The sequence below is a fragment of the Gekko japonicus genome, unplaced genomic scaffold, assembly GCF_001447785.1.
Source record: "Gekko japonicus isolate JY-2015 unplaced genomic scaffold, Gekko_japonicus_V1.1 scaffold53, whole genome shotgun sequence".
Taxonomy (NCBI): Eukaryota; Metazoa; Chordata; class Lepidosauria; order Squamata; family Gekkonidae; genus Gekko; species Gekko japonicus.
Window position 1 is genome coordinate 922,003 of NW_015162474.1, and position 14,941 is coordinate 936,943.

At 39.9% G+C, this 14,941-nt stretch overlaps 1 protein-coding gene across 1 annotated transcript in view; it reads right to left on the bottom strand.

The window, feature by feature from the left end:
- Positions 1 to 6,076: 6,076 nt before the first annotated feature.
- CNOT2 (CCR4-NOT transcription complex subunit 2) overlaps positions 6,077 to 14,941 on the bottom strand; it is a 92,074-nt gene continuing 83,209 nt past the window's right edge. Inside the window, exons 12-16 of the mRNA XM_015405702.1 lie at positions 14,223 to 14,284; positions 14,076 to 14,125; positions 12,871 to 12,971; positions 12,026 to 12,170; positions 6,077 to 7,212 (exon numbers count right to left, since the gene is read on the bottom strand). Of these exons, the coding sequence (XP_015261188.1) occupies positions 7,126 to 7,212; positions 12,026 to 12,170; positions 12,871 to 12,971; positions 14,076 to 14,125; positions 14,223 to 14,284 (445 nt within the window). The 3' untranslated portion in view covers positions 6,077 to 7,125. The remainder of the gene's footprint in view (positions 7,213 to 12,025; positions 12,171 to 12,870; positions 12,972 to 14,075; positions 14,126 to 14,222; positions 14,285 to 14,941) is intronic.

Consider the following 14,941-nt stretch of genomic DNA (forward strand, 5'->3'; position numbering starts at 1 on the left):
CAATGGCAAACCATCTCTGTTCATCTCTTACCTTGGAAACCCTGTGGGGTCACCACAAGACAGCTGCAACTTGATGGCCATTTCCACCACCACTACCACTGGAAGGGAAAAATATTGTAGACAGGTGCAAACCAATAAAAGAAAGGAGCAGCACATCAAACATGGCAAGTCTTCATTAGACATCACTGTATCTGAAGTACTTTCAGAAGCATGGCCATGCTGAGCCACAGTGTTTCCTCATTTGGAAACATACATACAGTTCTGGTCATCGTATCTCAAAAAGGATACTGCAGAGCTGGAAAAAAATACAGAAGAGGGCAAACAAAATGATTAAGCCCACGAGGAAAGAGGAACATAACAGACTTACAAAATTACATGAGATACTTGCAGGGTGAATCCCTCCTTCCATCACCACTGCTGCTGGGATGGTGCAGCTCCCAGCCTATCCCCTACTATCACAGCTGCTGCCACCTGGCTCCCTCATTTGTCAGCTGGACTGGGTGCTGAGGACTGCTGTGCCCCCCAACCCGACTCCCTGGTTGCCTCCTAATTCCTTTGACTGCTGGCTCCGGGGTGGGGGGTTGGAGAGGACTCCTGTACCCATCACCCAACTCCCTCATTCCCAGCTCAGTGGGCGAGCAGGCTTGCTGGCTCGGTGGGAAGCAGCGAGGACTCCTAAACCCCCATCCAAATCTTTCATTGCCAGCTCAGCAGGGAGCGGCAAAGACTCCCGCACCCCCTGCCTGATTCCCTCCTTGCCAGCTCAGTGGGGTCGTATGAGACTGGAGTGTTAGGCAGAATCCCTTCCTCCCCCCCCCCACTGCCGAGTCCATGTGGCTTCAGGCCCCACCATGCAACTCTGAGCCCCACTGCAGCAGCAGAGGTATCTGGGAGCCATTTCAAGTCTGGAGCAGCTCCTGGTGTTGGCCATAGCTGGGCCTGGAGTGGCTCCAGACATCCACTACTCCCACGGCCTGGCCCAAAGTTGCTACTGGCACCCCAGAGCAGCTCCCTTGGCTGCCACTGCTATGGCCAGGCCCAGAATGGCTGCCAACAGTTGGGCCTGCAGTGGTTCTGGTGTCCACCACTGCAGCCAGAGCAGCTCCCAATGGCCGCCACTATAGAATCAAGGTAAGTGTGTTGTCTATGAATGCACAGACAATGCTTTTTCATTTGGGAAGAATTTAAATCCTTCAATATAAGATTTCAGATTTTCCTGCAAACCTAGGGGGTCTTTCAGGTTTGCAGGAAAATCTGGTTAGCGTCAGTGTGACCCCAATCTGTGGATTTAGATAGCCACAGATGGGGGCCACACATCACTATTAGATTTTTGATGCATGGGACAGAGAAAGTGGACCAAGCTTTTTCTCCCTTTCCCATAGTACTGTAACTCAGGGTCACCCAATGAAGTTGGACAATAGGCTCAAGACAGACAAAAGACTTCTTACTCTACAAGTAAGTACATTTTGGAATTCATTGCCAGTAGATGTAGTAATGGCCACTAGTGTACATAGCTTTAGAAAGGGTTATAGCAATTCATAGAGGGTAGGTCTATCAATGCCTACTAGCCACAGTTAGTTAAGGGAATATCTGCATACAAGGGTAACAAACTTCTGGATACTAGTGTTGGAAAGCACTGCCTTGCCCTCTATGCTTTGTTTACCCTCCAGGGCAACTGGTTGGCTGGCTGCTGTGTGAAACAGTAGGCCGGACTAGATGGACCACTGCTATGATCCAGCAGGGCTCTGATATTCTTATGATCATACAGATAAAGTTCATTAAAGTCTTTATAACTTAGGCCTTTTTGTCAGGAAACCCAAGCCTGGGTCCCTCTGAGCCACTGCATCCCAGACTAGTAAGCAGTGCTTCATGATCCCCTGAGGTTAAATGCACACAAGACCAAAACCTTTAGAAAAATACACACAGGTTTACTGAGCAAATAAAATAATACTACACAACACAGTCTCTAGAGTTAATTAGCAAAGAACATAACAAACGCTTTTTCTTTCTGACACTTTAAGTAAAGGTAAAGGCTTCCCTTGCTCGAAAGCCAGTCGAATCCGACTCTAGGGATGTGGTGGTTATCTCCGTTTCCAAGTTGAAGGGGAGGCATGCTTCCCTGCTCAGTCGAAGAGGAGGAAGAGATTGGATTTATACCTTGCCCTTCACTACCCAAAGGAGTCTCAGAGCGGCTTACAAACTCCTTCCCCTCCCCACAACAGACACCCTGTGAGGTAGGTGGGGCTGAGAGAGCTCTGACAGAAACTGCTCTTTTTCAAGAACAGCTGTGCCAGAGCTTGTGACTGGCCCAAGTTCACCCAGCATGTGCAAGTGGAAGAGTGGGGAATCAAACCCGATTCTCCCAGATTAGAGTCTGTGCACTTAACCATTACACCAATCTGGTTCCCTTCTCTGGGTAGGCTTGAGGTGGGGGGGGGAGCAGAGATAGAAAGCAACTTCAACTTTAATGCGTTCTCAAACTACCGCCCCTGGTCAGTCGGCTTGAAGAAGGCATTTGTCTCTTTAAATCCCTTCTCCAAGACAAGCCAGCTGGCGTGTGTGTGTGTGTGTGGGGGGGGGGTGTGTTTGTGTGGGGGGGGGGGGGGGGGTTAGAGAACACATTTGAAGTTAAAGTTGCTTTCTTTCAACCTCTCTCTCTTTCCCCTTTCCTTCTTCCCTCCCCCATCTATCTGCTTTCTTTCCACCTCTTTCTTTCCTTCCACCTTTCTCTTTTTCTCCCTTCCTTCCTTCCTTCCTTCCGCTCTCCCTTCTTTCCTCCCCCTCCCCATCTATTTATGTTCCTTGTTTCTCTCTCTTTTCTCTTCCACCTTTCATTCTTTCCACCTCTCTCCCTCTTAGACAAATAAATATCATTGGAGAAATAAATATTATCAATATCTGTTTTTACCCCTTTTGATTCTATTTTTGGCAGTCTCATTTAATGTTAATAAAAGGCAAATTTTCATATTTTTCAATAAAAACACGTAATATTTGTTCATGTCTTACGGCTCTCAAACATCTGACATTTATTCTGTGTGGCTCTTACATTAAGCAAGTTTGGCCACCCCTGATTTATAGTATTCACTTTATAGACCTCCTACAGATCAATCCAGATCACAGCATGGTACCGAAGCAGAACAAGTAACCAGATCAAGAGAGCCTAACCCTACAATGCAAGGAAGGAAAACCTAAAATGTAGTTATTGTGATCTGGGTGAAAATTTTCTTGGATATGCATAAACTGTTCCTGGAAGCATTAACCTGGTTAACTCCCACCAAAACAAATGTGAAAAATTAGCCTCTCTTGATTTCAAAATGAAATTTAATATCTGTTCTTCTTGATAATGGGCCACTAGTGAGGCTTTCAAAAGAAATAATTAAAGGACCTTTTATAAATTTGTCGAACTCTGTCTTCAAAATTAATGACATTAACTGTTATTCCACAACTTTAAATCTGCAATAAACACAATGTTTTTGTGATATCTAACCTGAATTTGTTTGTGTCAAATTTGTACTTCAAAATGGTCTGAATGTAGTTCACTGCTCAAACTAAGTCTGGTCTTGGACATCAAAATACCTAGGAATTATAATCAAAATGCTCAGACAAAATACAGAGTATGTGAAATTAAGAATTGTGCCTAACCTTCTTTCTCTGTTGTTATGAATGCCCCTTTTCAGAAACGATAAACAACTGGCTAGCACTTAGTAAAGTACTTGGTAAGAAAAAGATATGGGTAACACTCAAAAAGCAGCAATTCTGCAGACCAACAAAGGGTACAACTTGAAGAAGAGATATGAACCCTGCAACCAAGGAATGGTTTGGAAAAAAAATTAACTTTACTATTGCCAAGAAGAAAATAAATACCATTTTAAACCTACCTTGTAAATTATAATGGAAACAAAATTATTTTCACCAATAAAAACTAATAATAAAAGTTTATTGGACTTCAATCATCATGGAATTGTGACTGTATCTGCTAAAATGAGATTGATACAGGAAGTAGTCTGCGATTGATTTGCTCTTGCATTCATAACTACTCAAAGCCAAAGTTAAGACTAAAAGTGCAATTTTAACCAGAGTTACACCCTTTTAAGAATGATGCAGCACTGCTCAGGATTGTACCGCAATTGTATTTAATAAACCATCTTCTGCTCCTGATGACAGGCCTTAACTCAGCATAGGTGGTGGTGTAGCTGATGTTCATATAATCACATTAACTATAGTTAGTTTAATTAAACCATGGTTCTATATTATGTCTGAACTGAACCAGTGTCTCTGGGGTTATTCTGCATGGATGGCAGCCAGTTTTTTTAACTAGGGCAATTTTGTGTGTATTATCTGTGAAGAAAAGAAACCATCAATGTGTCTACTGAGGCCTCTCAGTACAGCTAACGGAACACTTGGTTTTAAGTTGATGCTTCATATAATCACTTGCTCCCCCCACCCCCAATTTTTCATGACATGTAGCTTAAATAACCAGAGACTTTCAGCTTTATGAATGTCTCTCTTAAACAGACAGGAGGATAACTAGACAATCAACTCTGTAAGGAACATTCTCTCTCTCTCAATCTCTCATACACACAGATTTAAAAATATATATTTAGCTCACAGAGATCAAATGTATTCATTTGAATAACTGGATGTAATGGTTTTCACAAGTCACCACTGTCTATTCTCAGTTCCACATCAACAACAGTCTAAAGTAGAACTCTGTTCTTGGCAGCATGTAATGCTTTATTTTGTTAGCATTAGCATCATGATATTCTCAATCCTGTTTTATTCATCTCAAAGTCTGGATCATGTACAATATTGCAAGTTAGACCACAATAAAGTGCATCTGAAATCATATTTTTCAAAATATGGAAAATACACACTAACGTTTTGAAACAAAGTTCTTTCAGGGTACACTGCTAGGCACATAAAAATCTTCTGTAATCTTCCCATAACTATAAATCTATAGGGCATTTGAATGCACGTTAAACATAAAATGGGGGGGAGTCATTTCAGAAACAAGGATATGCTAGTGCCATAGGATTTTTGTGGAACTTTCTTGTGGTAATGGTAATAGGTCAGTGTTTCACAAATGTCTACACTGTGAATAATATTTTTGTGTTTTCCCTTTTAAACACCTTTGTAAAAGTGTATTTGAATCACTAAGAAACAAAACCAGATCATCTGAAGCAATGTGTGTGTCATAAAGTATGTTACCAGCATGAACACAATTCAGGTAGAGGAATCACTTTGCTTTAAATAATAAGATGACAGTGGTTAGTTTATATTTTTATGTCTGTCATTTAACCCAAAATACATATAAAATGTAGATTTATATTTGATATACACCTGATATAGAAACAGCAAATGGTAGCAAATGGCTGGTTTCCCATCGTCATTTGAGAGGAAAAATACCTCACAAATTCTCTTGCACTAGACTGAGGAAAAAACAGTTTAAACATTTCACTGACATTATTTTGCTTCTTTTCTCACTTTGGTAATTTCAGGTACAATGTACCAACTTACAACATCTGATTGTAGTATTGTTCAAAGTGGACTGACTGAATTACATATTAATAAAAATGGGTCACACACTATCCCTCTTTCTCTTTACCTAGAGAATAGTTACAGTGCCTTTCACAAATGAAATGTTATTCATGTTGATTTATTTAAATCTGAACCTTCAAGAAGAAGAAAAAATAGGCATCAAATGAAATGTACCTTTTCTGCTCAAACGTTTTAAAATGACATGCCCATGACAAAAATGAAGGTATTTCAACGTAAATCTTTGGACCATCTTCCCATGATCGCCCATGTTATCCAGCTCCCATTGTTAAAATACATTGTTCAATTCTGTTAGCCTGTCCTGAGATGACAACATGTTTGATCATGAGTTTAGGCTGACAGTGGAAGGGTATGCAACTCGTATTCAATGAAGTGTCAGCAGCAAAAGAGACTCTTCATTTTAAGTGCCACAATCACTTTATAGCTTGATATTTTTAATACTTTTAACTTTTTCCATATTTTTTCCACTGTTGAAGAAGCAATATCACAATCTCAAATCAAAGTCAACACTGCAGTGAGGAGAGCTTTTCTACTTTATTACAAAGAGAAGAAGCCTTTATGTGGTCAGAAAATACAAGATTGATCTTTTTTTTTCTCTTCCTATGAAACGCTGCTGTTCAAACAGCCAAAGTGAATTGTCTCAGTTCACTTCGTTAAGTCCCATCACATTCACTTGGGTATGGATGTCCTTGGCTGCTGAAATCTGGCCCTTTAGTGCACAGGGCGACAAAGAAGTCCCCTGACCAGCAGTTCCAGAATGTCCCGTTTTCATATATTGCATCCATGCACACCTCCTAAAAATGAGGTACAGCAGGGCAAACATTTTCCAAAATAGATGTCATATATATAATATATACACATTCGTACATACATACCTTTATTCATGTGATGTCCAAAAATTTAAAAAAAATGTACACATTTATTACAAAATCGTAACAAAGACTGGACAGTGTTTTGCTCATTCTGGAAAGATGAAGCTCAGTAACACACAACCTTGGAAATGAACCCGAGGTTGTGGCAATATCTTTCTTCTAAACAGTCAGATATTCTTGCATTAAGTTGGCGAAAACTGCCTTTTCAAAAACTGAAGGGGAAGTAAAATGAAGGAAGCAGACCTTGCTCATCTTTCCAAATGAAATACGAGAAGGATCTTCACATAAAAATGCACAAACATTTCTTTTATTACCAAGAGTGCTACAATGAACAATGCAAATTTTGTTGTCTATTTCTTTTTTTTCCTTTTTTTACATTTTGGAAACTAAGTGGTAAACTTTTGTCAGTGTACTTGCTTGTCTTTACGGACCCAAGCTTGTCTGCTGGCAAAAAAAATAAAAATAAAAAAATAAAAAATAAATCAGACCCTGCTCAAACTAAAGAAAAACAAATGATAAATTTAGTTGTTGGGCAGCACATAATTAGTAAGGCAGGACTTCAAATGGTGACCCCTTTGCATGAGCCAAATGCCAGATCCTCAAAAGGAATTAAAACCAGGATGCCTGAGCCACATCTGTTTTGCAGTTATGTTGAGTATTGTGCTGAGACAGCCATACCCCAAGACAAGGGAAGTCTTTAGAAGGCTTGCTGAGCAGGGTTGTAGTTGAATGTTGATGGCAGATGAGGCCTTTCTTCTAGTTTGTCGTATTCCAGATGGAACTCCTATAACCCAAATAAAAAGGCAATAATTTCCTTATCAGCAGGTGGTGCATCGAGAACCAAGGGCTCATGCATTTAACTAACACACTAACACACACACACACACACACACACACACACACACACACATCTGCTGCTTTTTACAAAGAATGTCAACAAGTCTTCATTTGGTTTATTATCAGAAAAAAATAAACACCCTGCAAAAACAATATTCTTCACTTTACCAATAGTGGATTGAATCCAAAGGTTGCTCTCTGCAGGAAAAAAAAATCACTTTTGTCCTTTTTTTCCCACCAGTTCATGCCTTCCACTGCAATGCACAGAGGTTCCCAAAACACTGCTCCTGGTGAATTAGAGCCAAAAGGCCATTTTCTGCCAGTGGGAAGGGGAGGGGGAGTTTCACTGTTATTGTTCCTGAATCCTGACCCTCAGAAACAAATGATGGGCAAAGCTACGGTCTGCAGTGGGAGGGAAGAATCAGCAAAATAAACAAATGAACAAAAAACCTCCCTGAAAACGTCCCCATAAAATGTTTGGCTTCATAAGAACAAGCTTTTTAAGTGGCTATAGTGAAATTAATGCTGATTCTTATGGAGTCAAATATTTTATCATGTTAACCAGTTTATTCTTTTTTACTCCTTTATATGTTTCAAAAAATTTTCCATTCAGTGCCATAGTATGGACTTTGCATAATCAGGGTTTTGGAAGAAGGCAGGCTATAAATATAAATCCAGGTACTAGCTCTGTTATAGGATATTTACTGATGACAAGATGCAATTCTTTGGGACATAAAAATAGAAAAAAATACTTTTAACTCTATATCCGGTATGTAAACAGTCGGGTATCCAACCACTTGAGACATTTATGGATTGTTTTGAGGTGAGCTAGCAAGGAAACATCATAGGAGGGGATTAAGTATGTGTGAGAAGACAGCATAGTAAAAAAACTGACCTTTATCCTACAAAAAATCAGGAATTTAAATAAAAACGACAACATCTGCATACTCCATGATCATTAAAAATATAAACATAATTTCTGAGACTTGCTAGTATATTAAAGGCTGTAATCCTACCATGCCTGCTAAGATCAAGTCCCATTTAAATCTACAGAACCTCCTTCTAAAGACACACAGCTAGGATCAGGCTGCAAAATCCTTTTCGGCTTGCACTTATTTTCTCTAGCCGTGCAGCACAAGATTTTCTGAAGAGTAAACACTGATTAACAGTAGTTTTTCAGTTTCAGTTTTTCTCTGTCTAAAATTTCAAAGTTCTGGAGCTTCCAGTTTATGGCGACACGCAGGCAGACGCATCTCCCGGACGTCCCGGGGATGTAAACTGCACACCAGCGTGTGGGAGGGGGTCCAACAGGTCGCAACCAATGTTCCCTCTAAGCTGTGGCATCTTGTGAGCAAAAATTCTACTTTGTGAGCTACCTGCATTAAAGCTATGAGCTAGCAATTTGGCTACAGCATAAATTAGTTTGCTCTGGAGCCCTCCTTCCTGAGCTGAGACAAAAATGTGTGAGCCGGAGGCTAAAAACATGTGAGCTAGCTCATACTAACACAGCTTAGAGGGAACACTGGTCGTGCCCCCCCCGGAGCCTTGGTAAAAGGCTCCCAGCCAGGGGGCTTTTGAGGGGTGACCTCTGCGATGGCCGAAAGCCGGAGAATTGAGGCGCCCCTCTGCCCTGAAGGTCCTGCCGCTGAATGACCACATGGTATGAGTGCTGCTGACTGGGACAAGCGCTGGAGATTGGGAGAAATAAATGATGATGAGCTAGGTTGAATGGCCGACAACGAACTGTGAGTCGGGTTGAAGCGAGCATGAAGATATAAAAAGAAGCTGCCCCCCCCCCCCAAGAGCAACAGGAAAGCGAGGGAGGGAGGGATCCCTCCCAAACGCATAGATGAAACACGGAAGGAAAGAGGGGGGAGCGGAAAAATAAGCGACTAAAACTGTTTTAAGAGACTTACCAGAGCGCAGAAAATCGTTTGGGCGAATATCAGAGACTTTAGCAACTTTTTTGAAAAGTAAACAAATCCAAAAAGATGGCGGGGAAGAAACCGGAGAAAGAGAAGCTGCTGAAATCGAAACTAGGGGCCAGTCCTCGAACGGATGAGGTCACTGAGCTCTCAAAACTCTTGGCTGACTCCCTGTGCCCCCTGCTGGACAAGATCACTGGCATTAAACAACAACTGTCAGTAATTGGGCAGAGTGTGGCAGCGCAGCAGATGCAACTGACACAATCCTTAAAAGCAACAGAGCAAATGGGAGAGAAGGTGAAGGAAATAGACGTCACTACTAAAAAAGTTAAGAAAAAGGTGCAAAAGCTGGAAATGAATCAAGCTACAGAAGAGTCAAAGCTTCAAGCTACAATTGGATAGAGCAAATTTGGCCCTACAGTTTCAAGGGGTCCCGGAAATTGAAGGAGAGAATCTGAAGCAACAGCTGAGTGAAACAATAGCCCCAATGACAGATTTAATGGCGGAATACCTTTGCAGCGAGGTGGATGTGGTCTACAGGTCCTATTCATCGTACATCAAGAAAAATAATCTGCCTGGGGAAATAGTGGTCAGATTCTTGAAGAGACACGAGAGATGCTATTTTGAAAGCAAATTCAGGAACACCCTTGAAAATTGGGGGCAATAATATCAGGATTTTAAAAGATATTCCATTTGATATAAGACAGAAGAGATAGAACTATAAAGAATTAATCCTTTTCTTACAAACAAATGGCATCAGTTACAGATGGTTAACCCCAGAAGATGTCATTTTCAAGATTAACAATAAAAAATAAAAGATTGACACTGTTTTTTACGCACGTGAATTTCTGCGGACACAACTTGGGGAACCAGAAGAGGGCAAAGAGGAGGAAAAAGAAAGCAAATCTGATGGTGAGTTGGGCTCGGGGTCTTCGGACGAGGACTCCCCCTCTGAAAAGGGGGCAGCTGCCCCCAAAAGCCTTTATAAACCGAGGATTAGAAAAGATAAGAATAAATAAGGGCTGAAGGACTCTGATTTGTGCCTGAAAAAATGTTGAAATAACTTGGGGATGCTCTGGGAATTTCTTTAAACAGTTAAAGGGATGGTTAAACGATAATTAATCTGGCATAATTGACTAAATTCATTGTATTATTAGTAGCTTTTTGAAAATAGCATGGTGTTAAGCTGATGTATGATCTCCTATTCTTGGGTTTTTAGTTGGTTGTGGGTCTTTTTTCTTTATTCCCTAGATGTAGTTCCCTTTCCTATATTTTCTGTTGTAGTTTTGTAGCCTCAAAAAAAAACCCAATAAAAACCTCCCCCCAGGGGGATGAAAAAATAAATAAATAAACTCAAAGTTCTTACTTTAAATTAGAAACATACTAAAATATCAGTATGTTTTTTATTTCAGCACTAAAATATTAAGTTCAGCTCTGCAACAGCCTTTTTAAAACTGAAGAGTTTATGAAATGAATTTATATTCCTTTAACCTCAAAACAATGTAACTCACAGAAACTTTACCCTCCTTGCTCCAACCCTGCATCAACTGACATGCAGGACAGTCCCAAAAAGGAAGCAATGGCATGGATGCAGGTGTCTAGGGGCGGGGGGAAGACTGCAAGGAGGAATAATGCAGGAAGGCTTAACAGGAAAGCTCCAGTGCTCCAGGGCACCAGCACCCCTAGGCTCTAAGCCCACTACAGTGGGTGCAAAAGCAACACTATTCACCTCAATATCAGAGACAGCTTCATTGTGGCATAGAGCAGTCCCAACACAGACAATGAGTACAAAGTCGTGACCGCGGCTCTAGAAAGCTCATGCCAACAATGGGCAGTTGTTATAAGCTGCTACTGAGGGGCAGCATTAAAAGACACAAAAGGAAGACAGCTACTTGGAGGTTTGAGCTTCTTTTCCTCTCTCTTCTTTAACACTTGTGCCTTAATTTATATAAAGTAACCAGTACCCATCGTATACCCTTGGTATAGGCCAATCACCAAATGGCAAATGGTTGGCCATAGTATGAAACAACATGCTGGACTCCAGCAGGGCTCTTCTTAAATAACAAATGAAACTAAATATATACAAAGAAAACTGCTGTTTGCCCATGGTTGTCTGAATGAATTGCCTTAAATATATATGTAACAGGAGAATTCAAGCATTCAACCTCCATCAACTTTTCCTCAATCTCCATTGCCATTCCTTGGTTCACACATACAATTCTTATGCCATAACTCTGAGGAGGCAACATCAAGTAGAAAAGGCATGTCTTGAGCTCAGGCTTCATCCCCCTCCATCACACTTCTCTCAACATGTATGTGTATAGGTATGTGGCAAAATAAACTCCCACTATTTTGCAATTCATATATTCAGCTCAGCTAAGATTCACAGAAAAATGCAAGTCACAGGATGTCATTACATAATTACCTATCATGACAATACTCTTAATTTATTTCAATCACTTACATGGCAAAGAATTAATCAGAGGCTGAAATAAGCTGAAAATGAGAACAGCTCCCCACTTAACAGTGGATCTTGAAATACTTCTGGTTTATCCTAAGCAGGTAGGTAAGCAATAATATGGTCATTAACTGAGACATTCAACAGTGAGTGGAGGTGAGAATGCAAATGCAGCGAACCAAGAAAAAACCAAGAGATGCATCTACCCACGACAGAACTCTGTCCCTGTAAATCAGACATTAATAGCTTTGGACAACTTTGGATATCCTTCCCTTTATAAACAAATTCTTCTGACAATATATCTAAGTACATACAGCAATGTGAAAGAAAAAAATCTACAAATACAGGTTTTAAACATTTGGCTGAAGAAAAAATACCTTAGCTACTTTTCTCCAGTTAAGACAATCAAAGAAGTAATATGTTCCCCTTTCGTATGTATTGGTTTTCATTGTTGGCTCCATGCCTGGTGCCCTGGTAATCCATACTCGTTCTTCTTTGTGGTATCTCCAATCTCGGTTAAATCTATTATGATTTTATCAGGAAAGAAAAGTATCTGTTAGCTAGAATGATTTCAGTGTAATTTAAAGAAAAAAACATGAACAATCTACCCAATTTAACAATGTTGGCTAATATATAATTATATATATGCCCTGAAATTTAACTGACGTGAAAATAAACTTTGGATCCCATACATGAAAGGTATTTTTGAACATCCTGACTTGTGTGCATAGAGGGATTAATACTGGAAGTGTTTACATTCATTCAAAATACTTTTTGATCCATAATTCTATACAAGTAACAGAAACCTCACATAGGATCAGTAAATCTCAGTACCATTTGTTAATCTTGGAATATTATTTAGAGGCTCCAGGCTACTAGCTAAAAGGTTTGGGTAAGAAACTTAGGGCCCACTGCTGAGAACACCAGCACATAGCTGTTTAGGACTCACAATGACAACCCACTTATCCAGCCTAACAGATGACTGGTGCTGACCAGCATTTAAACAACACATAGACCCCCACTGGATGATATGGGGGGGGGGGGTAATTCTTCCCAGCAAGCAGAAGCATGTTTCCTCTCATGCATTACTCTTACTGGATGAAGAAATCCAGTGACATGGCATATTAAAGTAACTTGCATTTGAAATAGAACACTTCAGCCTAAATGTGTGTGTGTCATCCCTCCCAACCCCAGTATAAAATTCACTGAAGTCGGAACCTACAGCTCTACTGCTGCTAATAGCTGTAATACATCTCCTCCATTCATGTAATACAGATAAAACAGTAGATCTTCCCCATAGCGGCCAAGCTTTATTGCAGCCAACTGTAAAGGAAAAGATGAACACTTTTTTAAAAAAAGGGTTTACATAAAGACATTACAATCTGATGTGAAACTTAGTTACAATACTGCATTAAAGGGACTATTAAGTGAAACATTATTGTGGCAGAATTCCAACTAGCTTCAATGAGACTACAACATTTACAAAGAGGTCTTTAGGTATTTTTGCCAATGCTTTTTAAAGGAACAAAATGTCATTCCCCTATCTAGCTACTTACTGACTCAGTAACAGTAGTAGTGGACTTTATTCATTTTATCTATTTAAAACATTTTATATCCCACAACTCTCAGCGTATAGACTGAAGTAGCTTCCAATCTCAACAATAAAACAGTTATCGGGAAAACAAAAAACTAGCAAAAGGACAATAAAATAGCAACCTTAAAATTCTCTCTTTAAAAACCAACGTATAAAAAATATAAATTTTGGTGTATTTATTTTAGCAGTCAGAGCAGTTTTGTTAAGGGATACCAGGCCATACACATGTCAATCAGCCAAAAGACTTGGAAAAAGAAGGAAATTTGGCATGAAGTGAATAAATGAGATGATGGCTGGTCTCATTTAAGTTACTCTAAACTAGAAGTCAAATCACAAGACAAGTAAAAAAAGCGTCTAAAATTTTTGGAATGTATATTAACAAAGAACCATCTATTCTCTTGAACTGTAACTAAGAATAGATGCGAGCCTTTTATTAAGTGTAATAAAAATTAGCAAAGTCCTGAAGTATTCAAGAGTGTCAGCCTTGCGTATTCTCTAGGAACACTGTATTTAGTGAAACTCTCTAAAGACACATCCTATTTGTAAAATTGCATCCAAATATATGGACCACATCATGCCAGGCCCTCCCATGTTATGGAGTTGTGTCGATTTCCTTGCAGTGGATAATTTATAAGCATCCAAATATAACAACTAATAACAATAATAGCCTTTTATGCAGAATTCTGAACGCCTGACAAGGCAATATTTGAACTTGGGTTTCCCTAGCTCACGTCTTCAACCACTATACTGTACCAGATTCTCAAAAAAAGTTTCTTTTAAAATCAGTCAGTTATGCAAATTTTGTTTTTATAGGGCACAGAAAGTATACTCACCTTATCCCTAATGTGAATGTTCGTTAAGTATTCAGATGGAACATGGAAGTCTAAATAACAGAGTGAGAAGAGACTTAATTCCTAACCCATGACAGATTCTTTATCAGGTATTTAACATTATACAAAACAAAAGCAAATTAGACATACCTATGTCTTGAGGTCGACAAGGTGAAGAAGCCCAAGGTGATGCAAATTTGGGATACAGATTTCTGCACAGAAAAAAGGTGACTGAGTCAGAACCAATATCCATTTTTTTCCTTGTGCTATTTTTTTAAACAATTACCCATTCAGTGTTGGTTTACATATCATCAAGATTGCACAGTAGTCACCAAAATCCTGGTTTTGCACAGGTTGGGTCCATGTCACATTGGTGATTTATGCAAAAGCTAGTCAAATAGATTAGCTTGTTATTTCCCACACCAAGGACTGAAAAAGACCATACAAGTCATTTCCAGCTCTTGATGAAGGAACTGCTCTGTTCCTGAGGTTCCTTATTCTCAGAAGAATGGAAAGGAACTGCTCACACCCCAACAGAGCTACAGTCTTTAGTGTTTAACTCTGAGAGAACAGAGAGGGATGGATGAAGACAACTTCCAACTTCATAGTTACCAGATACTCAAATTCAAAATGCATCCTCCACTGAAATCTTTAAGCTATGGAACTGTAACTATCCAGTTTAGTCTAACTTGTTGCTGTACTAAGCACAGAGACGATGAGGCATAATGGTCATATACAGAAGCACTGATTAGCATTGCCAATGCCGGCTTGGGAAATTCTTGGAAATCTGGGGGTGGTGTGTGGGAACAGAGTTTGGGGAGGAGAGAAAGGTCAGTGGGGATGTGATACCATGGAGTGTGTCCTCCAGA